Genomic DNA, 25,973 nt, shown 5'->3' on the forward strand with positions numbered 1-25,973 from the left:
GTGGAGGAAGGACGAGCTTACGGGGTGCAAGCGTGGCCTTGGGAGCGGGGAAGGGCGTTAAACCGGGGGGCGTGGCACCCCCGCGGCGGGTCCGCCTTCCCGCCACTGCCCATCGCGCCTCCCGGCGCCAGCGGCGCGGCCACTGCCACGGCCTCGCTGCCAGCCCCCGCCGCCGGGACACGGCGTGCACCGGCTCAAGGTGGGTGGCAGCGCTGGGGGGGGGTCGCTGGGCCGGTAGGGGGTCTGCCCTGGGAGAGCCCTGAGGGCGGCGGGGGGCCGGGCCCCACCGCCTCCCCTCAGCGCCTGCCTGCCTCAGGCCTCCTGCCAGGCCGAGGGGGCTGTCACCGACCTGGGGGGACTGTGGGCCCCAGCTCCTCTCACTCGAGGGGGTGTGACAGGATTCCACGCCCCCGTGAGCCCCTTGCTCCCCTTGGGGTGTGAGGCATTCTGGGAAGCTGAAGGCCATGTTTGGCCTTGCTGGCCACGGGGGACCCCCCTCCCACAGACACCCACTGGGGAGGGGTGCAGGGTGGGAGAGCCTGGCCTGAGCCCTCAGCATCCCCCCAGTGCCGCATCAACATCCCAGGTGTGCTGGCAGAGACGGCATATGACGTGCCGCACAACAGCGGGTATAGACAGAAGCGGGATGCCAATGTCATCGACATGCAGAGAACTGATGCCGCTAGCATCGCTGCAGAGAGGAATGTTACTGATGCTGCTCAGGCTCATCCAGTCGTTTACAGTAAGAAAATCTCTTTTCTCTCATGAAGTGACTGCATGGATCCAAGCACACCGGCCTCGCTCAGCACACAGGCAGCCTGTACCGACCTGGCTGAGTCCTGCCGAGGGAGAGGAGCTGTACAGTACGTTTCTCGGGTGTAACACAACACAGCTTGTTCTGGGGCTGTTATCGTTGCTCCAAAAGGTCAGGTTACCTGCAGTCCCTCTGCCAGTCTGCTTCCCTGGCCAGGGAGTTATTCATTGACAAACTAAAGCTGCTCCAACATTCGTGACTCTTGGCCTCTATTTTGCAAGTCACTAAGAAAAACGCCAATGTTGTTGGACCTGTTGTTTTCCCAGCAGGAATTGGGAACTACCCACCTGTCCCTCCAGTCCTGGAGGATGAAATGGACTGTAGCGGCCAGTACAAACCCTATTACTGCTTTGTCAAGTCAGATACCTAAGACGTGAATGTGTCTTGGGAAAGAATCCACTCTTTCCTGTTCACCCACAGCCAGTCAGTGCAATTACCTCCGAGTAATGGCAGGGAGGGAGCTGCCCTGGGCAGGGGAGATCTTCCCGGAGCTCCTGCAAGGGACTGCTCTGAAGCAGGATTAAGGCTGAACACCAAGGTTGCACTTGCAGTCCCCTGTGGAGAGAGTTGAAGCCTGATGCGCGTGTTTGATCGCTGTTTTCCTCCAGGCAGAGCGCAGGGCTGGTTTTGGGGCCAGGGACTGAACTTCGGAGTACAACAGGGGGAGAAGGGAAGATGGAGCAGTAGGAAACGTGGCCTTGCTGCAACCTGAGCATCCTCCTTCCCTGAGAAAGGTGTAAATGCTGCAAAACTGGTGTGAGACCAGAGAGGTGAACGTCCCACCTGTTTCTGTAGAAAAGCTTATCTTACCTTCTCAGGGTGTTACAGTGGGGCTTCCACGATGCTTATTTCCCTAGTAGAAAAGCTATTTTTTTTAATCCTGAGTGAAAGTCTCTTTTCTAGTGTATTTTATTCTGCTTCAGCCTGGCTCAGCTTTCTGCCCAGCAGTTGAGCCAAGAGCAGCCCAGCTGGCAGTGCTTGAAGGGTCAGGGCTGCTGCCCTTGGCTGTCTCAAACAAGCGACAAAATCCTCCATTGCAGCTCTTTACTCCTGGCAGTGCTGAAACACTGCTCCAGGCTAATCAAGGGCTGACTTCCATCACAATCAGTGGAAAAAACACCCTTAAAACAGAGCCACACCTCGCGTGGGCCCCACGCTTTCCTCCTGCATGCTGCAAGGGCAACTGGAGCCGACCCCTGCCCCAGCTGCGCGCCCGGCCTTTCCTCAGGGTAGTGCCGAGGGTGGTGACCAACAACCCTTCACGGAGACTTCCTGAGTGGGAATAAGATGAAGTCTGCTTGCTGTACTCGTTTTATTAGTTCAGTTATTACAGATAAGTGGAAAACACCACACAGAAGGCCAGAGCGAGGGCTGTCCTGATGCCATTTACAACGTGATACTACCATACATTTGCACCCAGATTTGCCGATCACTAGCACGTTTCATCTGCGCTCTTGCAGCGCAGGGCGCAGCAGCCTTCCTCCCCGTTCGGGGAGAACAGGGAAGGGGAGAAGTTTACCTCAAAGTGGACACAGCAGGGATGGGGCTGTGCCAAGTGAAGGAAGCAAGTGAAAACCCTTAACCACACTGGAGGAAACCTGGCCAAGTGCCCGCAGCAGCTGAGAAACATGCTCCAAGCATCTCGGCCCTGTGTCATGGGGGTCGTTAAGCAGCAGAGGTACAAACGTGCCTCGGCAGAGTAGTGCACCTAGAGATGTGCAGAGTTTGAGTGGATTTTACTTCTGTTCCTTGAGTCCCAAGCAAACCCAGTAGTGAAAAGCAGAGGTAGGACAGTGAAGAAGGAAAGAATTTCATGTCGCCAGAGAAGTGAACAGGTTGATCTCTTGGAGGACAAAGGCCATGCTCTGCTCAAGCACGCTCAGACCCTCTCGGCCTTACATCTAGCAACAAGGGTTGGATCCAGAACCAGCAGAGCACTCGTTTAATTTCAGTCCTGCTAGAAGAGAAGCATAGATCTTGCCAGAGAAGCTGCCCTCCGGTACCCACTTCCACATCAGCTTCTTCCAACACCCCGTTCAAGGAGCACAGACTAAAGCCTCATCCATCTTCCAGCTAAATAGGAGTCTGGTGGCATCCCTCCATGCAGGAAGCAGAGCTGATGCCTCTGCAGCCAACAGGACAGTTGTACCTCCAATGACAGCTGAAACTTGATGCGTCATCTCACATGTTGAGGAAAAGGAGCGGAGAGTGTTTTTGCAGGAAGGATGGCCATTCTGGAGACCCAGCAGACAGCTACCTGCTAGTGAACAGTTCTCTCCTTCTGTCTCTGGTAATCTGGAATGGAAAGAGAAGGCAAGGCTGAAAGAGCAGAGAGGCAGTTGCTGACGGCAAGGGAGAATTAGCAAAAATGTTAAAGGCAAACATACATTCTGTTTATACCTCACTAAGTAGAGGCAGCGTTTGCTACTCTCTTGGGTAGCAGCTGGCTTTAAAATAGCGTATTTGCACCCCAGCCAGTCATTTCAAGTTATTTTAGAGCATTTAGAACAAAAGTTTGTTTAAAGACCTCTCTTTCCCGGCTCCATGTTTTTCTTCTTTCTTCATTTAAGGGTCAGTTTCCATTTTATGAAGAATCCTTATTTGGCTTGACTTGACCTCTTTTTTTCCGCTATGTTTTTAAGGGTAAGTACCTACTTCTACAGCTCTAAAGTTAACCCTTCCATTCAACAACCATCCCACCTTGCAGTACTGTGTTGCTAAGCCCTGCTCTACAAGTTTTTCTTCGTGGACAGCTGAGGCCAGTCCTTACTGTTTTGACTTGGTTCCTGTCCTGATCCCCAAATCAAAGCCCAGTGTTCTTTCTGATCTGTGGCCTTAACACCGTCTATGACCATTGACTCATAACTGCTAAGCTCAGGTGGAATCTTCCCAAGGAGGAAAGCTGCTAGGTGACCGGACTCGGGGCTAGCGGGCACTTACTGTAGGGGAAGTAACGCACACGCATGGTGATTTCACGGGCTGTCTTCAGGATCTCCACAGCCTGAAAGCAGAAAGAGTTGCTTAGTGACCAGACTAGAGGATAAGAGGAATGCGTTGGTTATGTGGTGCCACCAGCTGAGGCTGGAAGGAGATGATGTGTGCATGGATTCCCTGTCCTGTCCCTGCTCCAGCAGCTGGGCTGCAGGAGTGCTCACCTTGCTGTGCTCAATGTCCTGGAAATCCACATCATTTACCGAGAGCACCTGGTCCCCTTCCTGCAGCCCAGCTCTGTGTGCGTCCGAGTCAGGGATCACCTGTGGAGGGAAGAGCAGAGACAGCAGCAGTGACTCTTGGCACAGCTGGTGCCACAGCTCCCCTCCCGCACGGCTGAGACAGCCCAGCCCCAGAGCCTCCCCACGGTGCCCATCCAGCGTGTTCACGTGGGACTGGGGAGGACAGGGACTGCAGTGCACCAGCAACGCTTGGTGGGCTGGGGAGAGATCAGGAAATGGTGCAGGACTGCCTGGTTGCTGCTTGGTGCGTGGCAAATTACAGCTATGAGTTCAGAGGTGCACAAAAGGCATGTGACAGTCTCCCTGCACACCCAGCTGGCTCAGCAACACCCAAGGGAACAGACAGAACACAGGGAGGGAACGGCAGCCGCGCAGACACACCTTCGAGATGAAGATCCCCAGCTGCGAGGCTTTTCCTCCCCGGATGTTGAAGCCCAGCTGTGAGAGAAACCAGTAGTGAAATGCAGTCACCCGCTTTGGCCCAGGCCCCTTCCCATGGGATACGTGTCTCTTCCGGATGGAGCAAAGGTGTTGGTGCTGCAGCGCTCAGCCGGACAGCAGCAAGCACCGGTCCTCTCTGCTATCTTCTACAGCAATCTCACCCCAAACACCTGAGGACTGCTGCTCCCTGTCCTTTATCAGTTCCACGTCACGGCATACCGCACTTCCCTGCCTCATCCTGACGCTCTCAGTCATATGCTCTGATTGAGCTGGTCCTGTGTGGAGCCCGGAGTTGGACTCAATGATCCGTATGGGTCCCTTCCAGCTCAGGATATCCACAAAGCTGTCCGCTCCCTCTGCGGCGCGGCCCTTCCCAGCAGGGCAAGAGCCATGCCTGCCCCTGCCCTTTCCCCACCCGTCCCGCCCGCTCCCTGGATGGGGACAGCACCAGCGACCCGCCCGCCCTCCCCAGTTAAACTGCTGCGGGCCGCTGCCAGTCGGGGATTATTATCACCCCGCAGCTCTGCCGGCCTCTGCATCACCCGGTTTTTGCCAGGAAAGGCACTGGGAAACCACCGCGCCGAGGACACCCGCACCTCCCCACGGGGCCCACAGGGCTGCGCGGCGGCACCCGCCAGGCCGGGGCCGCGGTGGGGGGGGTTAAGCGGGGTCTCACCTGCGCCCCGGGCGGCTTCTTGAGGACGATGGTGCGGGGCAGGAACTGGGTGAGCTCGTTGTTGTAGTCGGGGTGGTACACCCTCTGCAACGCAACACCGCGGCGGCCGTCAGGCGGCGGGACCCGCCGCGCACCCCCGGGCCGAGCCGAGCAGAGCCGGGCCGCGGTCCCCGCCCCTCGCCTGCCACCAGCCCGGGCCACCCCCGTCCCCTCACCTCACCTCATGCGGCGGCACCCAGGCGGGCGGGCTCTCGTAGGGCGGCAGGAAGACCACCGGGAAGTCGTCGTAGGGCAGCCGGCCCTCCATACTGCCCCGCCGCCTGACGGGACCGCCCCGCCCCTCGCCCCGCCCCGCCGCGCGCCCTGACGCGCAGCCCCGCGATTGGCGGTTGCGGCGCGCGGCCCCGGTTTGAATGTTGGCGGTTTGCGGCGCCGCCATCGCAACGGGCAGCGGCGGTTCCAGGTGGGTCCCGGCGCCGGGGAGGACGGGTCGGGGTAGCGCCGCAGCCGGGTCGGTGGCCGTCGTTCCCTTCGCCCGGTGGGGCCTGGCCGTCGTGGGGAGCCTGGAGGGCCTGGTCCGTCGCTGGGCGCGGCCCGGTGGGGCTGGGCCGGAACGCCGGTAGCGCGGTCTGGGCGCCTCACGGGCCTAGGCCCCGGGCTCCGAGACCTGGGGGTCGCGGGCCGCAGCGCTGAGCCTCGCCAGGGCGGTACCCACCGGCAGCCGCGGGCGCTGCTCCTGCGAGGCCTCACCCGGCTCCGCTCCTCCGCAGGGCGGCCACGGTGACTGAAAATGGTGAGGGAGGATGACAAGGTGATCCCGGTGCGTGTGGCGCTGCGCTGCCGTCCCTTGGTGCCGAAGGAGACCAGCGAAGGGTGCCAGATGTGCCTGTCCTTTGTGCCGGGGGAACCGCAAGTAAGGGAGCCAGGCCCTGCGCCCAGGGGCCGCCGTTACCTCTCCCCCCCCGCCCCGCGGTTCGCCGCTGGGGCAGCGCGGTCAGTGCTGTCCGTTCTGTCTCCTCCGCAGGTGGTTGTAGGTAACGATAAGTCGTTCACGTATGACTACGTGTTCGATCCTTGCGTTGAACAAGAGGAAGTCTTCAACACTGCTGTCGCCCCTCTCATACGGGGCATCTTCAAAGGTTTGTGGTAACCGAGTTCAGGCTCTGCTTGAAAATACCGGGGATTTCAGTGGGCTCAGCTGTGTGGAAGAAGGGGCTGCACTGTTCGATTCTCCATTCTGACTCATTTCTTCTTTGACCTTCTCAGCCAATAAAATCCTGTGTTATCTAGACGCTGACTCCAGCCTCTAGTGAGAAGTGCCAGATCTTGCCTGTTTACAGCCTGTTGTACTTCAGAGGGCTCTCAAAATGTTTGGTTCCTGAAGCTATTTATATAAGGCAAAAGATTTTATCAATAATAATAGGATGAATTGATAAGCATCCTATACAGGAAGCTAATGCCGATGCTGCAGTGGAGTTGGGATGACAGAACTTACACTGTTTCTGTGACTAACTCTAGTAAAGCAGCAGAACAGACTTAAAAAAATAACTGAAATAATAATTTTATCTGTGATTTGGGATGCTTTCCATTGACTTTTCTTTTTTCTTGATGTTGCTAACTGTGGCCTGTGTGTAAAGGTTGTGTAAACTGACAGTGAGGGACAGGGCTTCTTTGGAAAGATGCTTTTACTAGAATGCAGCTTTGTTCGTGCTAGTTTCTTCTGGTTCCCATGTGTCTGTCTGATCCAGGCGCCCTTTGTTCCCCTAGGGTATAATGCGACCGTCCTGGCCTACGGACAGACAGGATCTGGAAAAACCTACTCTATGGGAGGTACCTACACTGCCAATCAAGAGCACGAACCTAGCGTGGGGGTCATCCCGCGAGTAATCAAACTGCTGTTTAAGGAGAAGGAGCAAAGGCAGGATTGGGAATTCATCCTCAAAGTTTCTTATCTAGAGGTAAAAGTTGTTTTGATTTTCAAACTATTCTAAAGTTATGAATTGCAGATAAAGCAAGCTTTAAGGAGGCCACCTCCTTCAAGTAACAAGTATTTATTAAATCAAAACCTAAGACTACATAAGGTCTTGTCAGGAACTAGATTCTGAGTCCTAGGTATCTTTCTCTAAAGGTAAAATGAATAGAATGTAATGCAAAGTTAGCCATGATTTCAGCATAACTGTACCTTTCTTTATGCAAATTGTTCTCTTGCAAGGCTGCTAATTCTGCACTGCTGTTCTGATGTTTTCAGATCTACAATGAGGATATTCTAGACCTGCTGTGCCCATCAAGAGAACGGTCTTCTCAAATCAGTATACGGGAAGATCCAAAAGAAGGCATAAAGGTCTGTTGATCTGTTAGATATGGGTACGGAAGGGGGTGATGTGGCTCAGGACGAATGTTTCGGTGAAACAATGGTCTGACTCCTTGAGCACTGCTTTATATTTGTGCATATGAAATTATCACAACTACTCATTCATGTCAAAATTGAGCTGTCGATGATCCTTAAGTTTACGGAGAGTAACACCAATAGGGTTAGACCCTCATGACAAAGTCACTTGTTGGCTTTTTTTGAATACCTGCCTCCGTTCTATTCACACGAGTGCCCCCCATCAGCTAGTTTTCCCCTTCTGCCTGTGACTGGCACAACTTTCATGGCTGGGGCTATCTGAGGGCAGCTATGGATTTCTCCAGAGTACTGAGGAGCCCTGCCTCCGTCCCACAGCCCAGCTGGCTCTCAGGCAGGCACAGAGGAACTTGCAGTGTGTGTGTGTATGTAGGAGCAGGATGAAGGAGAGGTGATGCCACTTAATGTTACCGATATGAAGTTCAGAGCAAATTTTTGCTGGGGGAATCCATACCAAGCCTCTGGCTAGAAGTGAGGCCGATTCTTGTGAAAGCGTATTTACACAGGGACTTTGCTTTGTCCACTGTAGTCTAAGGCAGAGAATAATTTTTCTGATGTAAGTTGGGGTGAAGAGGAAGGAGAAGATAAATAATGCTTTCTTCCTGGATACAGATTGTAGGCTTAACAGAAAGAAATGTCACCTGTGCCCAAGATACCGTATCCTGCCTAGAGCAAGGGAACAATTCCAGAACAGTGGCCTCCACAGCAATGAATTCCCAGTCCTCACGGTCCCATGCCATCTTCACCATTTGCATTGATCAGAAGAAGAAAAATGACAAGTAAGTGTGATGGCACAGCCACTCCTAGCAGCTGTTAGGAATTAGACTTACTCCAAATCTCGTAGTCTAGTCATTTTCTCTTGGTCTTGGATGAACTCAGCTGAGCTACTCTTGAGGCAGTTCCTTTCTTTGGCTGTCTCTGGTATGAAGTATACTTTCAGCGCAGTAGCTCAACTGTAGTAACCACTGGACTGCTCTTTCCTAACTGTATGTTTACTTGAGAGAGTAAAATAGTCTATTTCTGCCATAGGAACAGCAGTTTTCACTCCAAGCTACACCTGGTTGATCTTGCTGGCTCTGAGAGACAAAAGAAGACCAAGGCTGAGGGAGACCGACTAAAAGAAGGTCTGTAGGAAAAGGACTGGTATAACTTGGGTTTCTTGCCACTTTTGAGTTAATAAATTGGATCCTCATCAGGAAAAGCAAAGCAGTTCTTTAACCTTTATAATGTGGGGTTTTTTTAACCTTAATTTTTTTTAAAAAGGAGAGGGAATGACCAGTTGCTAGCTGTTGAGGTAGCTCTACTCATGGTCATCTGTTTGTATGCAGGCATCAACATAAACAGAGGTCTCCTCTGCCTGGGGAATGTTATCAGTGCTCTTGGTGATGAAAATAAAAAGGGTGGGTTTGTCCCCTACAGAGACTCGAAGTTAACGAGACTGCTGCAAGGTAAGAGACAAGTGATAATAAAGCCTAAATCTACAGATGCACTTTAAATGACAAAGTAGCAAAAAACCCAACAGTTCCTCTTCTGACTGAAGCTAGGCTTCTTCTGTACTCTTTTTATTTTTAGGTTACAAGTGCACTGAGACGGACTCATAAATGAGTCCTGCTCTTTTGCAGTCCCTATGTGATGGGAGGAATCTAGACAAATCCAGTGCATTTCTGGGGGGAGGGAGAAGGAAGCTGAGAAGTTAAGTCTGGAAGCAGAGATCTGTTGTAACCCGATTACGGCTACTTACTGGAGTTTATCACAACCAGAATGAAGCCGAAGCTGTCTGTGGTCTTCACTGTGCACATCATGTTTGCTTTGTTTTCTTAGTCTGAATATCTAATCTTTGTGGTACTTATTTTTCAGTAGTTGTGATGATCTTTTAATACATTTTTATCTATTTTTTCTTTAGGTGGGCATAGCTGTAGTAATGCAATTTACTGGGGGTTTTTGGTAGTTAAATAATTTGGTACAAAAAGTTAGGCTCTCTGGTATTTTCCATATCTGAAAATATCTAATAAAAAGACACTGGATTATGCAGAGCTAGATGTTGGGTGCTTTTTTTTTCTGATTAAAAGCTTTTAATGTAGCCGTTATGTGTTAGTGTAAAATCAAAGGATAAAATGCCATGCAGCTTGATGATCTGAACAGATATGTTCTTAGCCATTAATTCTGTCAATTGGAAAATAGTGTGAATTCTGATGTCTGGATGTCTGTGGAGGTCTTGAATATTACTTTGTGGGAGAAGGGAGAAGAAGATCTGAAAGAACTATGCCAGAAATGGCACACAGAAATTATAGTAATTACAGACATTAGTCAACAGGACAAGATTACTGAGGATTCTGATGTGAAATCATTGGTGCTTAGAGCCAAGACATAATTTTGGGATTTTTTGCTTTCAAAAAAAAGCTCTTTAGTACTGACCAGGGCAGAGGAGAAAGTAGATGATAATGGCAGACAACTACAGCTAGCTATTTTCTAGCTGTAGTATGGAGATGCACTCATGTGGTTTTAGATATCTTAGTGATGATATTTTGCTAGTCATTCTTGCTCTGTCTCAAAGCTTTGATTGTGCCTTGTTTTCCTTCTCAGATTCTCTGGGTGGTAACAGCCACACTCTCATGATTGCCTGTGTAAGCCCAGCAGATTCCAATCTGGAAGAAACTCTAAATACTTTGCGTTATGCTGACAGAGCAAGAAAAATAAAAAATAAACCAATTGTCAATGTTGATCCCCAGGCAGCTGAGTTGCATCATCTAAAGCAGCAGGTATGGTGTGCTTTCCTCATGTGAGAGGAGTAGATCTAGCCTTCTGGCACCAAGCTCAGTAAACAGCAAGAAAAGCCATAGGATGCCTAGCTACGCAAAATATGCAAAAGATGTTCAGCATGTGTTTCTCTCTCTCTCTCTCCCCCCTGAGATGACTGTGTAAGTGCTGTAAAGGGAATATATGAATATGTTTTATAATTCTACAGCAACTGTTCGATGCCATAGAAAACTTGTAGCATTAGTGTGATTTTTACATTTCCCTTCCATTGAATAAATCATCACCTGCCCATTAGGCTACAGGCAAAAATAGCAATACCGTGATGGTTGCCTTGCTGACATCACCTGCCTATGTCCAGCACGGAGTGGGAAGAGAAGAGTGGTCCTATGTGGCCAGCTTCAGAGGGAAATAAGTTGCATAAACTAGAGTTGGTTAAACCCAAAGCTACAAGTGCCCTAGGGTTAACTTGAGAGTTAACCAGGCTTGCTGTGCTTACTCGACAGTATGCACACAATACAGTGTTTTATGCCACCTCTCCATCAAGTTGCTATATGAGAGAGATTTACAAGTAGTAATTGTTTGTCTTTCTAGGTTCAACAGCTACAGGTGTTACTGCTGCAGGCCCACGGAGGGACCCTCCCAGTGTCTATCAAGTAAGATTTGTAGAGTAATGCTCAATGTAACTGATGGCTGTCACATGCCAACAAAGGCTCTAGATCTCCTTTGCTCCAGACAGTGCTGTAGAGTGAGGGCGGAGCAAACTGGTTGCTTTCTAATAGGATCTGGACAATTTTTTTCCTTCTGTTCTTTTTGTCATGCTGAAATTCCATGCATGTATGTGTCAGTTTTGTAGCAAACCCCTTAAGACTGCAAAAATCAATTGTAGGAAATATGAGAAGAACTAGGCAACCTCTCCTAAGTATTTGTTTCTCAGACTCATCCATCCCTCTATTATTCTTCACTCCTCTACATCTAAATGTAGGGCACCTTCATCTCTGTTGTTATTAAAAGCACAAAATGCAGGGAGGAGTTGGATTGTGTAGGTGTTCTGAGGATGTTTCAAAACCCAAGTACGGGCAGTTACTTCTCATCACCTGCTACAACCTATATTTATTGTAAGCTATTTGGGAAACTTGGAGGTAATTTCAGTGCTATTATAAACCTCTAGCAAAGTCATGTTCACAAGCCAGCTGGTCCTTAATATTTCAGTAGTATGGCACCTTCAGAGAATCTTCAGTCCCTGATGGAGAAGAACCAGTTGCTAATGGAGGAGAATCAAAAGCTGAGCAGAGGGCTGAGTGAGGCTGCTGGTCAGACAGCACAGATGTTGGAGAGGATCATCCTGGTAAGGTTCAGCTACCCAAGAAGAGCTTTAAATTGCATGACTTCTCCTTTTAGCTGAAGATTAATCAATAGCAGCTCCTTTATTAATGGCATGTTAGGAATCTCTTTAATGTTCCTTTCACATTTATTTCAAATCTCTAGCTATCAGGTAGTCAGAACCAAAAGCCTTCCAGAGCCTGTCAGAACCTATAGATCTAGTGACTTCAGTGAGGAAAAATAGACCTGAATCTTTCAGCTATTCTGTTGCTTTAATGTTTTAAATAGCAGCACTTGTGCATGCACTCTCTCTCTCTTCCCTCTTTCCACTCCCCAGCTCCACTTTGTTTTGATTCACGGCTGTGTATATTCCTGCAAAAAAGGGTGTTAAGTCTAAACAAACTAGTAGCAATGACCATGCAAGATCTTTCAGTGCATTGATTTACCACAGAGACACCATATCTCTTGCTACAAGTAAATTAGCCATTTTCTGGTTTCTTGTCTTGTTTTTCCTACAATTCAGTATAATTCTGACTTTTCTTAGACAGAGCAAGAAAATGAGAAGATGAATGCCAAACTAGAGCAACTTCAGCAACATGCTGTGTAAGTCTGTTTCCACACTCTACTCATGCTGAGGAAACGTTTTTCAGCATTACATGTTTTTGTTGGGATAAACTGGATACAGTCAACTTGTGTGTGTTCATCCAGAACTCATCTGTATGTTTGGTGGGGAAAGATGTTCCTTACTGGCGTGTGTGACACAAATGTGCCATGTAATACTCATGGGCTTATTCCCGCATCTGCATTGCAGATGCAAGCTTGATCTGCAGAAGCTGGTAGAGACTGTGGAAGATGAGGAACTAAAAGAAAATGTAGAGGTGATTCGTGATCTGCAGGAAGTGTTGGCTCAGTTGCAGGTAAGACTGAATCCAGGGAGAGAAGAGTGTGTGCCAAGCAAGTTGGCTAATGAAACCTAGGGTGGCTGGTCTTGTCTGCAGAGCAGGGGATTCCACTCTGCAGAAACCTTCCTTAAGGAGCCCAGGAATTACAAGTATTAAATGACTCTTGATATCCACTTCTAAACAAGCTGTCCTGCTGTGCTTTTAATGCTGCAGAAAGGCCGCTTGTGCTTAAGTGGCTGCACGTGGTGGGGGAAAAAGAAGAGTCTCCATAGAAGAATCTGGTAGTGGGAGGTTAGCATGGATTTACAATCCAAAAGTTGGAAGAAGAGTTATAAACTCTGGTAGTTTTAATGAGCAGCCCAAACTGCAGGGACCTCAAATTGTTAAATAGAAGTTGCTGAATCTTTGTTTAATTGAGGAACTTCTCTGTTCTCCCTCGCTAGACATCCCCCCCCTATTCCCAGCTCTTGTGAGGAGCTGGCTGCCAACGCTGGAGCTCAGGGAAGACTAGAATGCCTTGTCCAGCTAGTCTAGGAGGAGTATGCTCACATTACTAAAGGAGGAAGACAATGGCACCCTCTTTCCAGGGAGAGTTTTCTGGACAGAGGAGACTAACATTATACTTTGTCATAATGGGCCAACGGACTGTTATTAGCTTTATTTTACTTCATCTTTCATTTTTTACTAAAATTTTCTTCTCTTTGTCCTATATAGAGTGAAAATGCTGCTGCAATGGAAGCTGCTACAGAAATGGGAAATTCTGAACAGGATGCTACAGCTGTAAGTGAGGGGAGTCTAGCAGTGCAGACCTTACCGGGGGCATGCTTTAGCCCCTCATCACTCCTCTTATCTGCGTCCTTATGCTAGTTTTCTAATATCAATGTTGGGTAAATAATGTGTCACTTTTGTATGTGCTGCCTTCCTATGCTCTTATTTGCTCAGTGTGTTCAAGATCAATAACTTGTTCTCATTTCTGAATACCTAATTTTTTTATATAAAAAAAATGAAGCGTTCTGCTGAAACTGTGATCACATAGTTAAAGAGCCTTGGATTGGCCTCTCCTGCTCATTGCTGTGTCTCCTCCAGGAAGCAGAAATGGGCCAGGATACCAAGAGGTCCTCAGATAACTTCAGCACTCAACATGCCCTCCGTCAAGCACAGATGTCTAAAGAGCTGCTTGAATTGAATAAAGCCCTAGCTCTGAAAGAGGCACTTGCCAAAAAAATGACTCAGAATGACAGTCAGCTGGAGCCCATTCAGTCCCAATACCAGGTAAACTCTTCTGAAACAATTCGTGTAAGGATGTGGTCAGTTTATTTTTCCCAATTAATGCAGTCCCTCCATGCTGAGGAGGGAAGGGAGAAGATCTGTCCTCTCATGAGCATGTTCTTTTTGGGTCTATCTGTTCCCTTAAGCTGGGTCACTGCCCCTTTGGGCATGGGGCAGGGGTTAACTACAGGTGTCAGTAGAGAAGGTCGGGGGATGACCATACCCAGCCATTTACAAATAGTTCTACCACTGGTCTTTTCCCTGAAATAAGCTGTTAGCCACTAGTTGTTCTATGTGAAATGGGTTTCTCTGCTTTTTACTCAAAGGTTTGCTTGGCCGCACCAGGCCAAAATGCAAGTATTTTGTTGTTAACTCTCATAGTAGAGCCAGCTGGTTTCCACTGATCATTAGCTGTGCTGGAATCTCCCATCTCTGAAATTGTTCGGTCATAACTTTTAGTTTGTCACAATGGTTTTGTGGACCAACTAAGATTTCAGTGTATGGCAGACTAGCCCTTTTGACACTCGTACAGCTTTTTAGACAAGGTGGTTTACAGACTCTTGGAAAGGAACATGGTTTCTCAAGGCCTCCAATCTTAAAGCTTTGTCTCAGAATGGAGTTTCAAGGCTTTTATTTGGAGGCTTACTGCTCTTGTCCTTTCTAGACTAATATCAAGGATCTGGAATTGGAGGTCAGCAGTTTGCAAAAAGAAAAGGAGGAGCTGATCCTTGCTCTGCATATGGCAAAGAAGGATGTCAACCAAGCCAAGTAAGAGTGACGATGCAAGCCGTGTGGCGCTTAGCACTGAAAACTGTGTTAATGCACCTGTGAAAATTCACTGCACCTACTATTTGTAAAATCTCTTATTTGGATGCAAATGCATCCCTTTAACGTGGCACGGAGCTGTATGAATTGCAGAGAAGCCTGATAGGGTCAGTGGGAAAGATTGCTTCTTTTAAGGTGTCTCTAAGGTTGGAGAATACTTGTTTGAGAATAGCAGTAATTTGGGGCAGGGGACTGGTTTTAAAGTGTGATTTCTTTACAGACTGAGTGAACGGCGTCGGAAAAGACTTCAGGAGCTGGAAGGGCAAATTAATGAGCTGAAGAAAAAGCTGAATGAGCAGTCAAAGCTCCTAAAGCTGAAGGAATCTACAGAACGCACAGTCTGCAAACTGAACCAGGAGATCAGGGTAACTGACCCTAGCATGCAGTTCTCAAGCTTGCTCCAGTGTAGACAAAGCAGCTTCCAGACAGAAGGCACTCGCTTTCTCTCTTGTTAGACTGAGAACACTAGTTTTTGGCAAGATATTCCTTTGGCTACATGACCACAATTGCTGGTGTAGTAAAATAGGCAGGTGACTACCGAGACTTGGAGGAATAGAAGCTGTCCAAAGTTTCTTTTGGCTATTCTGATGATTTATTGCCTCAGTCGAATCACTTGACTTCACTTTGTACACACGTGTGTGTACCATGTGTGTGTCAGTCTTCCCTTTATGCCTCAAAAGATTAATTCCTAGGTTTTAGCACTTTGATGGTGTCCTTAGGCATGTACTCTGAGTGGGCAGCACACTGCGGTATTTCCCGTATGCCACCCCCTACCCAAGGCACTGGGGGAATGTAGGCTGAAACTACCCAGAGTGCCACTACTGGACAATTCTTCCAGCTGTCTCTGGTTTTTAGGAAATGAAAACCCAAAGGGTACAGCTGATGCGCCAAATGAAAGATGATGCTGAAAAATTCAGGCAATGGAAACAACAGAAGGACAAGGAAGTGATTCAGCTGAAAGAACGGGTGAGCAAACAATAAGCCCCCAAACTGTACCTACCTCCCTCTGAAGAGCGAAACAAATCATTAAAGTGTTTGCTGCAAGGCTTTGTTTAACTTGGCAGCATCTGAAAAACATCTGGGGAATGCTTTGAAGATAATATTAATTCATATGGCTGCCACCTTTCACTAGTTGTTGTAAATCGACTCACTTGTGTCTGGCAGTCTTAAAGCTATCAACACAGTCGTCGTGATTCAGCTTTAAAGCAGAAGGCAAATATATTTAAGATTTTTAAGTATTTAAAGTTGTAGGATTTGGCCACAGAATGGGAGGTATTTAAACTTTCAAAGGAATATTGAATCTGCAGGTAAACAGAGTTGTTAATGAAATCCAGCTGGCTTGTAGCATTCAAGTGTAATGGACAGCAAACATCTGTACCTCTTGAGTTCTGGTCTCGCAGGAATTCTCACTGTAAAAAGTTTGCTCCCCAATGCTTTGGGACACTAAGTCTTAAAGATTTAGTTTGCATTCTCGTCCAGCCTTCAGGCTCCTAAACCTTTTTGACAGCTAGAAGGGGCTCTGTACTTCGCACTTTAAGCCTGACAGCCATTTGTTCTCAGAGGCACTACATGGCTTAAGCTTGTAACAATCAGTGAAATTATTATGAAGTATTTGCATTGCAGAACAGTAAATGTAATTATTCTGTTCCAAGATGTGTGAAACTGGCTGTAGGTATGAATGTGACATGATTTTTTCCATCTGTCTTAACACTATTTCCCTGCAGGATCGCAAGAGACAGTATGAGCTACTTAAGCTAGAACGAGATTTCCAGAAGCAGGCTAATGTGCTTCGGCGCAAAACAGAGGAGGTAAGGAGCCAATATCTGCTAGAAACTCCTGACAAATTCTTGAAGGTCTGCAAAGTGTGGTTGGAGGTTGTAATAGGATATGCAGAAACTTCTGAAAAGCCGTTTGGAGGTCTGGAAATAGGTGCTTTTCTTTCTGTAGAAAAATACCATGCTTCTGTCTTGTAGCCTTTCTAGTTAAATCTGCTCCTTAAAGGCTAAACTACCCTTTGAGCATCAGGCTGCTGTGACAATTCTATTATAGATACCCAAGCTACAAAGTGTAAATGAGCTTGGGTGGTGAGTATTCTAGATTGCAGTTCAAAATTCTTTCAGAATGGCTGTATAGAAGAAAGGCATCTTGAAACCATCATTTTGGATGCTTTCTTCTACCTTTAAGTCTAGAAGCAGATTCTCTTTAAACTGGGAATTTCAGCAAAGAAAATTAAGTCTGGGACTTTAGTCTTCATTCTAAAGTTATTCTGGTTTTATTAACTTTGCGCGCTCTTCTCGTTGTCTCAATGTCTGGCTTGTGTTGTGAATGCCTCATGTTTTCAGCCGTTGCAAGTTAAGTGAAGTGACTACTGTTCAGCTTTTGTGTAAAATATTTTTCAGGCAGCAGCTGCTAACAAGCGCCTGAAGGATGCTCTGCAGAAACAACGGGAGGCTGCAGATAAACGGAAGGAAAGTCAAAATCGAGGAATGGAAGGAGTTGCTGCACGAGTAAAAGTGGGTAATGATGTGTTGGCATCCCAGCGAACAATGGGCAAACTTAGCTTAACTCAGTACTGCTGCTGGGTTGATGACTGGAGAGCAGAGGGGAGGGACATGCAGTTAAATAATCACATTGCCTCCACAGATAAATTACATATTAAGGGAGGCATTTCAGAGAAGGGTTCAATCCTGAAGTTGAGACTATAGTACAATGAACCACTATACTGGTTTTTGGTGGGGCTGTGTTTTTTTCCCCTCCAGAGCTGGCTTGCAAATGAAGTAGAGGTTCTCGTTAGTACTGAAGAGGCTCGACGGCACCTTGCAGACCTTTTGGAGGACAGAAAGATCTTGGCACAGGAGCTCCTTCAGCTTAAAGAGAAGAAAGAGGCTGGGGAAAACCCACCTCTAAAGCTCCGGGTAAGAGAGAGGGAAATGCCACTTTCCCTGTCCCATGCCTCTGGCTGTGCAGCAAGTACTGACCCTCACTCTTATTCACTCTATAGAAGCTATAGAGAGATACTTGGAGGCTTTTGTAATTGTGTGGCTCCTCTTTGCTGAAATGTCTGTAAATGAAAGCCCAGTCTTGCGTGCACTTCTTCACCTATTGTTTTCTATCCATTGCTGTAATTCTTTAGAGACGCACCTACTCCCTCACAGATTTTCAGGCGTCAGAGATGGACCTGTCTATATCAAAGCAGATAGAAAGCCTGGAGACTGAGATGGGGCTCAGGTAAGGCAGTACGACAGAGTTGATTTGCACTTGCCTCCATTTTTTTTTCCCCTCATCTCTATGTACACCACTTCTGTGAAACAGAAGAGAAAGTAAAATAACTTATGCACTGACACTAAAATTATGAAATAAGACCATGTGGCTTTCCTAGTTTGAATTTTTCCAAGATGTGGGGATATGAGGACACTACTCAGTCACTAAGATTGCTTTGTTCTCAGCTGTTTGTGAGCATCTCTCTGTGTGAGGGAAACACTGCACTTTTAATTTGAAGTGTGGAGGGGAGGAGAAACTCCCTGATATAAATAACATGGTGGACTCCAGCTGCCATATTAAAGTTTTGACTGTTTAATATGAACTATTTTGTGTAATATTCTGGTAATGGTAATTTTAGCCCAAACACTGTCCCAGGTTTTCTCCTGTGTTGTAACCTCAAATACGTGTGTTCTTCCAAAGGAGTGCCCAGATAGCGGATCTACAGCAAAAACTCTTAGACGCAGACAATGGAGATCGTGTGAAACAGCGTTGGGACAGCATTGCAACAATTTTAGAGGCTAAATGTGCTTTAAAGTATCTCCTTGGAGAGGTAAATTCTGAACTTTCCTATTTTATCACTAAAAACAAAGGCTCTGAGTGCTTAGCCAGGAATGAAAGGAAGTGATTAATGGGCTGATAGCAAAGATGAATTCAAGTAAAGCATTGTTGTACTGAATGAGGTTTGTTTCCCTCAACTTCTGCTTAAAATATTCTCCTGATCATTTTTGAGATTGAAATTCAAAAAGAACAGGGAAGAAGGAAACAGAATAGACACGCATCTGGAGATATCAGCTAAAGCTGTGCTTACAGAAGGCTTGCATGGGAATAGTAAAAGGGAAGAGAGAAATTTCAGAAGTGGAAGAGAAGAGGAAGTACCTAAAAATACTTCCTGAACAAGTAGGCAATCTGCAGGGAAACAAGGGGAGCGCTCTCTGAGGTCAGAGTAGAAGCAGTGGAATGGACATTGGGATGGGAGAAGCTTGAACAAGACCAGGGTAGGAGAGAGTAGGAACTGGGCTAATGTGGAATCAAGGAAAGAGCAACTGAGTGGCAGCATCGTACATCAGTCCCTGGTGCTTGGAAATTAAAGGAAAAGCATGAAGGAACCACTTTAGGAGAGCATTCATTTTTGGAGGTCTCCCCAGTACTCAGACTTAAAGTGCTGCAGGAAAGGAGATAAATCTAGAACTGTTAACAAGACTTCCTGCTCTGTTTTGCACTTCCATGCTGGCTGTCAGATGGCTAGCACTGAATCTCTCATCTAGTCTCCTTGTTGCTGATGGCCACTCCAGCTCTTAGGGCAGTTGGAAGTTAGGCAGAAGTGCTTTGCCTTCGGACTGAAGCGTGTCTGCCCCAACGTTCTGAAATGTGGGACCCATTGACCCAGGCGATCATCCTGCTTTTGTCTTTCAGCTGGTCTCTTCAAAAGTGCAGGAAAGCAAGTTAGAGAGCAACCTTCAGCAGACTAAAGCCAGCTGTTCAGATGTTCAAAAGATGCTGATCGAAGAGCGAAACCACATAACGGAGATGGAGGCTGAGTTCCAAAATCAGCTTTTGGTGCAGGAACAACACCACCAGGAAAAGGTAAAACAAGTGATAGAAATCTTAAACTCCTGTGTCTTGGGCCTCTGATTCCTAGATCTGCTCAGAGATAAAGGCAAAGGAGGTGTGCTGAGACCACTCTGTTGCTGTATATCTGATCAAGATTTTTCAGGCTCTTGCAGGATATGTAACAAAAGCCCAGGAAATCTCCCTATTCATCTTCTGTCCTATGCAAGTTGATTCAATAACTTCTCACAACGTTTTAAGTGAGGATGTTACACCTGAGCACAAGATAACTTTTTAAAGTAGATTGGGGCAGAATTCTGCTGGAAGTGGCAGAAAGAATCTTTCTGAAATTGTCAAGGCCTTTGCCTCAGCTGCCAGATGTCTCTGTAGGAATTCATGGCTGTTTGCTATATTAACTTGCCTTTAGGTTCTGTACCTGCTTAGCCAATTTCAGCAAAAAGAAGCAGCAGAGAAGAAATTGGAAGACTCACTGAATGAGCAAGAGAAACAGCTGCAAGAGCGACTCAAGTTCCAGGTAGAGTGTCTGAATGAGGCTTGGTGGGAGTGTGCTCATTGGGGCTACCTGTTACTCGGAATAGTAGCTTTAGAGTGAGGAAGGTGCAGAAGGACTGAGAGCATTTCCATTTGTAGCTAAGATTGCTCGATTTGGTTGGCTGCAGGGGATAGTTGCTATACAGATTTGAGTAAGCCTGTGGGTTTTCTCTTATCTATCTTCTTCCGTTAAATAAATGTAAGTGCAGCCGTGAGTCGTACCACAATCTGACCAGCTCACGCGAACTTCTTTCATGCTTGGAATACCTTTAGTTAGGATATTCCACAAGTTATTATTAATCCTTTGCAAAGCACAGCTTCTGCTATGCTATCAGCAAAGAGCGAGCTTTACTCTGGTCATATAAATGTGTTACAAGCTGCACCTTCTCCTCTCGCTAAGAGACTTAAGAGGTATAGCAAGCTACTGTGGAAGGGTGAGTTCAACAGTGTATTAAAGCAAAATCAATCCTAGGTGTACCTAATTTGGAGATAAGCCTTAGAAATAGAGCGAGGTTTAGATCTTAAATGCTTACTCTGAGAAGATTGCATTCTCTCTGTGTTGGCAGTGTTATGCATAAAAAAAAAAATAGCAGTAGCACTAATGACTTTCCTGATCTAGAAGGGGGAGCTGAACTCCTGTTGAAGAATACAAAGAAACCCCTCTGGTGTTGCAAGAAAGATCCAAATAGCAAAATCTATCCTAAACAACTATTTGTGCTACTCCTATGTAAGCCTACAGCTTTCATCTTTCTTTCAAACAGGAGGAAGAGCTGGAGAAAATGCGGGAGATCTGTGAGAAGAACCAGGAACTTCTCCAGGAAAATGACACTCTTAAACAGGTAGAGATCTGTGCAGACATAAGTTGTAAGAGCTTCTTGGCAGTAGGGTTAATGTATTTTGCAAAGCTGACTTCTGTCCCTCTTCACAGAAACTGCTACTCCTCCAAGTTGCCAGTGGACAGAAGCTCCGTCACATTCAGCAAATGCCGTCTGAGTCCCCAGATTCTTCTTTTGATTATATTCCACCCAAGGTAAATATTCTGCGTGCCAGTTTTCATGCTTGTGTTGTACCTGGGTTCTTTTGAAAAGTTAATGTTGGCCATTAATAATCTGGGTTTCTTTCTCCCAAGTTGCTTTTTGCTAGGCATCTTGTTCTGCTAATTAAAGTAGGCCTGGTCTCTACTTCAGACAGTCCTCAGGCTGCCTGACTCTGTATCTTCCTTGGTAATCCAGGTGCTGTCTGTAGCATTTCCAGTCTGAATCACAGAGCAAGACATCTATCTGTCTTGGAAAACTTAAGCATGGCCTTGCAAAAGTGCCAAATCTTAGTGCTGGGAGGAGTAAATATCTAGAACTACTTTGCCAAGACTGTGACACAAATCTATTAATTTTGCAGGGATTTGTGAGCTATATTTTTTACAAACTCTAGCAGTTTAAATCAACTGCTTGAATGAACTTCTAATCCCTGACAACTTGATCTTTTGTCTCCTCCCACATCCTACAGCCTTCTTGGCTATTTGAGAGGAATGGGGCTGTGGTGGTGGGTGACTGAAGAGCCTTAATGAAATGTAAACCCACTGTTATTTCTTCTGGGGCCTCTACCCTTGTAATTTTTGTGCGTAGCCAAAGACTCGCCGGCAAACAACAGCAAAACCTCGTGCACTGACCCCAGAAATGAATGTGGAAGAGCTGTTCTCTGATTCGGGGGAGTCTGGAGGGGAGATGGAGGATGCAGACTGGGTTCCAGTAAAAGCAGTCAGAGGAGGAAAGAAAAGCATGATCGGGGTAAGATCCAGTTACCTTTGACTTGTCATTACCTACAAGGGAATTGCTTGCCTGTATCCCTGAGGATCTAGTATGTGTGTACAGAGGAACAGTGAGATTGTAGTGTCTCCACTGTTCTGAACAGCCATAATGTGATAGTGCTGCTGGCATTGGTTATTTATGATCTGACAGAAAGGGCAACAGTTACCTCTAGTCAACAAGACATTCCTAAATAGTTTTTCATTAGGTCATCTTCCACTGTGAGACATGTTCTGTCCTGCTACCTGGGGCTGAACTGGCCTATGTGCTCCAGGCAGCAGCAAAATAGCAAGCGCTAGCAGCAATGGTATTCCTTCAAGGAGCCTATTTTAGGGAGGAAAAGGGGTGGCCTGTCCTGCATCCCTGTGTACTGCTGCCACTGTGGTGTACTGTGGCTCCTCATCCTGACAGAAGCCTCAGCTTCCATCTTCTGCTGGGCTTGAAGCTTCTGCCTGTTGCTTAGTTAATTCCCGATGGGATGGAAGAGATGACTTGAACGTGCTAAACACAAGTCTCTGAACCAATGGGTCTCTTTGGGCTTGAATTGCTATGAAACTAGAGCCCTGTTGTGATAAGTGTTCTGCCCCTTTCACAGAAGGGTAAATTACTACCCATCTCACTAATGAGTGACTGTGAAACTGTCAGCAGTTACCACAGAGAAGCTCCTGAATTTTAAGGTCTAGCTTTAGTTCCTTTCACTGGAGCTTGCCAACCTGATAAATTCGGAACTGCAGTACTATTGGTTTGGGTTTTGGAGAGTTCTTCTGGGCTGCCTTGCAGGGAGGAGGGTTTGTGCTTGATGCTGGCTCTTCTGAGTTCACTTATATAGCCCAGTGGAACTCCAGTGCAAATTACTGCTCAGTTCAGACCTGTAGCTTGGAGCAGCTGGTCTGTGCAGTCTGCTACTGCTTCGCATACCCAGGCTAGCAAAGAGATTCATTACTTTGAGCCATGAAGGTCCTAAATTGGGTCACCTCCATCAGAGGGAGAGCCCTAGGTATGGTGACTCAGGTTTGCCTCCTCATGCGCAAATGTTAGCTTGTCTCGCTGATACGGACGTCCTTGTGGGTAACTTGAGTCAGGGACTGAGTAATTGAAGATGCTTATTTTGAGGATGCTGAAGCAAGAGATGGCTCTGGAGGTGGAAGGACCTTGTCCCTTTTCCTGGGATGCAGGACTGACAATGAAACAATGAAAGGCTTGTGGCAGCTCGGGGACGGTACTGTCCTTTAGATTGCTTCAGTTGTTGACGGCTGTGGCGATCTGGATGCAGTCTGTAAGACACTGCAGCTCTTTCTGCACAGAACTCTTCTCTCACTCAGTGTTCCTGCAAGGGCCGGTGTGGGAATAGACAGTGTGGCTGCAGGAGGCAGAAGGTGGGCTGCACGGAAGGCTGCAGCTGTGACTCTGCAAAATGCAGGAATAGAGACCCCAGCTTTCCGGTGAGTAGTGCCGCATTTGTGGGAGCGGAGGGGCCTGCACCTGACATCCAGACTACACGTCATCTTTAAGCAAAGCTGGATGGATGGCTAAGCAGTTTGGCTATTAGTGTGCGTGCACAGTTTGCCAACCTAAAGCATGTGCACCTTTTTGAAACACTTGTGTCACTGTAATTCAGTGTTTATCTGTGGTAACTGCGTACAAAGCTTTCCACTGCAGTACCAGGCTCTTGCACTAAACAGAAATTTGCCTGATGTCTTAAGTCACATAGATTTCCTGCTGCCAGTTGTCAGCCATGAATCTGAAGGCAAACAATTTAAGTCTGTCTCTTTTGTGCTTAGTAAATAAGACTTGTCTTTCGCTTCAGATGAGAAAAATCTAAACTTATCTTCAGATTATTTTTTTAAGAATGGAAGGGATAATTTAGGGGGTTGTAGCATCAGGAAGGTTCATGAGCTACTGATGTTCATTAGAACTCTTGCTAGAAATGTCTGCCTTACTATGGGTGATCTTAGATCCAAGAGTAATTCTTAATTATTGACTGGTTTATGAAACCAGTTGCCTGACAGAGGCATCTAACATCCTGTACTATGAATTACTTTGCAACTGGAGAGAAGGTGGCTTAGGGAGTCCTACTATTTCTTCAGCTGTTGGTGGGGAAGGAAGGGATGGATATTGTAGAAGTGCTTCAAAATAGTACTGCCCCTCAGGATGCCACACTATGCCAGGACCAGACGAGGGACTCTGAGGGTTCCTTCAAACTTGAAGACCCCACTGAAGTGACTGCAGGAGAGACCTTCTTTCAGCCAGTGTGCATCACACCAACTACAAAGGTACGGCCTAAAGCTCTAAGAGCGAGCACTGGTTCTGAATGTGCACACACCTTGTTTACAGCCAGTGACAGATCTTAAAGAAGGAAAAAAAACCCCAAGATGATAGACTGCTACTAGAAAAGTCTGAACAGACTGCAGCTGTCAATCCAGCCTGTATCTAAATTTTGAGTGTGCTGAATTCTTAAGTTTTCATACTAAAACTTTGCCACAGAGGCTTGCTGTACTTCCAGCAATGAGAGAGGCTGGTAATTGAGGAGCTCATAGGACAAAATTACACTGTCTGTGTCAGAACTTAATGTTCTTAAGCCATTGCATACTCTGACGTGGCAGCTGTAATTTTGCCTCGGCTGAATGAATTCACTTATCCCATGTGTACCCTCTGCACACTATTCCAAATACTGTCTCTTCCTGTGCAGCCCATGAATTTGTCTTTAGAATTTTTACTTGAGTAAAGAGATTAAGCAACTCTGGCCTGGCAACTTCTGTGTGTGCTGCCTCTGTGCTCCAGTGCAGGCTGGCTGCTTCAGGGCAGAGACCAACTCCAAATTGCCTTCCTTGCCTTTCTGATAGGTCCTGAAAGAGATCACAGACCAAGATGTATTTGTGAAGAAGCCCAGCGCTGCTCCTTCCGTCCTCGCGAGAGATGAGGAATCCCAAGAGAACCAGATACCAGAAACATTTGTGAAGAGAAAGAAGAGAATGCTGAGTAGCAACACCAGCTTCTTCTCAGGTTGTACCCCTATCAAAGAGGAGCTTGACTGAGGAGCCCAGGTGCTGCCCCATGACTGGGTTTTGCTGTGCTGCTTTAGACCATGTTCCTGGTGACTTTTTTTTTTTAAAAAGTGTTGGGATCTCTTGCTGCTCCTGCCTCATGCCTGTCCTGCCTGACAGCTGCTGGCATCAGCAAGGGAGTCAAGCACTAGTTCTTGCTAGATTGTGTCCAATTCTTTGTAAATATTTGTGTGTGTGGGCCTTGGGCCAATGGTAAGAGACTTTTTCCTCTGGAATTTCTGTAGTGAGTGGAGGTGATTATCCAGGTTGCTCATTCCAGCTGCCTTCCTCATCCTGAGCTGTGAACAATATTAGGTACAGTTTTAATCCGTAATCTTGAAAGAACTTTGCGTTTGCACTGGAAATCTGGGTGCTGTCTCTTCCATTGCAGCATGAGGAACTGTTCCAAGCTACCAGGCCAGATCCACTGGTGCTTGATGGGGGAGGAGGCACTGTCTGTAGTCTTAAACCAGCTAGCACCTACCAAAAGGTCAGTGTTTCTGTACCCTTTGAACTGCTCTGTCCCTGTTCAATGAAGTTAGAAACTTGCTAGCCTTATGTGAATATTGTAGTAATTTTAACTTGGTTTTGTAGCTTTAATAAAGTAACTACTAAACCCCTTACATTATTGTGTACAGTGAATCACTGTGATTAAAATGTTCTGGCAATTGTTGTGCTGACTGCCAGCAGGACCAACTCTAGCCCGAACTGCTGTTCTTTCCCATCCTTGCTGCTGTTGCCTCTTTTGAGTCACAGTATAAAAAAAAAAAAGTGACAAATGTTTGGGGTTTTTTCCCCTCCAGTGGTAACAGTGATAACCTAGCCCTATGCTTTGATGTGCAGGTGGATGCTGGGTTAGCACTGAGAGCCCTCTGTTTATCTTCCTGGGCTTGGTGCAATATTAATGATTATGTGGCTTCTGGCAGGGTGCAGGCTGAGCAGGCTGTTCTGTTCAGACATGCCTTTAATAAACAGCAAAGGATAACTGCAGGGTCTCTATTTAATAAAGTTAGTATCAACAGGAATGAGCAATGTAACTTTGCCTTCATTCTATTACAAGCTCTTTCCTTTTAGGAGGAGGGTCAGAGCAGAGCTCTCTGCAAACTCCTGTACAGATGTAGTAGA

The 25,973-nt window shown here is 46.9% G+C and overlaps 2 protein-coding genes across 6 annotated transcripts; one reads left to right on the plus strand and one right to left on the minus strand.

Annotated features, from left to right (window-relative positions):
* The first annotated feature begins 122 nt into the window (after positions 1 to 122).
* Positions 123 to 25,461, plus strand: KIF4A (kinesin family member 4A). Of its 5 annotated transcripts, none has more exons than XM_054839617.1 (32): positions 133 to 199; positions 568 to 742; positions 5,935 to 6,077; positions 6,189 to 6,303; positions 6,932 to 7,122; positions 7,413 to 7,505; positions 8,181 to 8,347; positions 8,598 to 8,692; positions 8,897 to 9,016; positions 10,152 to 10,327; positions 10,917 to 10,978; positions 11,535 to 11,670; positions 12,190 to 12,248; positions 12,457 to 12,562; positions 13,262 to 13,327; positions 13,634 to 13,819; positions 14,481 to 14,584; positions 14,862 to 15,006; positions 15,497 to 15,607; positions 16,366 to 16,449; positions 17,041 to 17,154; positions 17,401 to 17,556; positions 17,775 to 17,869; positions 18,323 to 18,452; positions 19,316 to 19,486; positions 19,878 to 19,985; positions 20,764 to 20,841; positions 20,931 to 21,032; positions 21,625 to 21,786; positions 23,127 to 23,246; positions 23,955 to 24,077; positions 24,648 to 25,461. In XM_054839617.1, the coding sequence occupies exons 3-32, from the start codon at positions 5,955 to 5,957 to the stop codon at positions 24,837 to 24,839; spliced, it is 3,690 nt and encodes a 1,229-aa protein (XP_054695592.1). In that variant the 5' UTR covers positions 133 to 199; positions 568 to 742; positions 5,935 to 5,954; the 3' UTR covers positions 24,840 to 25,461. The 5 variants fall into 5 exon arrangements, with proteins under 5 accessions (XP_054695594.1, XP_054695592.1, XP_054695596.1 ...); XM_054839621.1 differs by having other exon boundaries at positions 141 to 199; positions 587 to 742; XM_054839619.1 differs by lacking the exon at positions 568 to 742 and having other exon boundaries at positions 123 to 199.
* Positions 2,110 to 5,533, minus strand: PDZD11 (PDZ domain containing 11). Its single transcript, XM_054839623.1, has 6 exons — positions 5,385 to 5,533; positions 5,165 to 5,248; positions 4,429 to 4,485; positions 3,970 to 4,068; positions 3,755 to 3,815; positions 2,110 to 3,109 (listed from the first exon to the last, which is right to left on the minus strand). The coding sequence occupies exons 1-6, from the start codon at positions 5,469 to 5,471 to the stop codon at positions 3,075 to 3,077; spliced, it is 423 nt and encodes a 140-aa protein (XP_054695598.1). The 5' UTR covers positions 5,472 to 5,533; the 3' UTR covers positions 2,110 to 3,074.
* Positions 25,462 to 25,973: the final 512 nt, after the last annotated feature.

Source organism: Grus americana, chromosome 12 (assembly GCF_028858705.1).
Source record: "Grus americana isolate bGruAme1 chromosome 12, bGruAme1.mat, whole genome shotgun sequence".
NCBI classification, from domain to species: Eukaryota; Metazoa; Chordata; class Aves; order Gruiformes; family Gruidae; genus Grus; species Grus americana.

Bases quoted from the DNA above. Each gene is read 5' to 3' on its own strand.
- PDZD11 (XM_054839623.1), bottom strand. From the start codon at position 5,471: ATGGAGGGCCGGCTGCCCTACGACGACTTCCCGGTGGTCTTCCTGCCG. The intron at 3,816-3,969 runs GTGAGCACTCCT...TTCTGCTTTCAG, and splicing joins AGGACATTGAGCACAGCAAG to GCTGTGGAGATCCTGAAGAC. The intron at 3,110-3,754 runs GTAAGTGCCCGC...TTTCCATTCCAG, and splicing joins TGTGCGTTACTTCCCCTACA to ATTACCAGAGACAGAAGGAG.
- KIF4A (XM_054839619.1), top strand. From the start codon at position 5,955: ATGGTGAGGGAGGATGACAAGGTGATCCCGGTGCGTGTGGCGCTGCGC. The intron at 17,155-17,400 runs GTGGGTAATGAT...TTTCCCCTCCAG, and splicing joins GAGTTGCTGCACGAGTAAAA to AGCTGGCTTGCAAATGAAGT. The intron at 21,033-21,624 runs GTAAATATTCTG...TTTTGTGCGTAG, and splicing joins TTGATTATATTCCACCCAAG to CCAAAGACTCGCCGGCAAAC.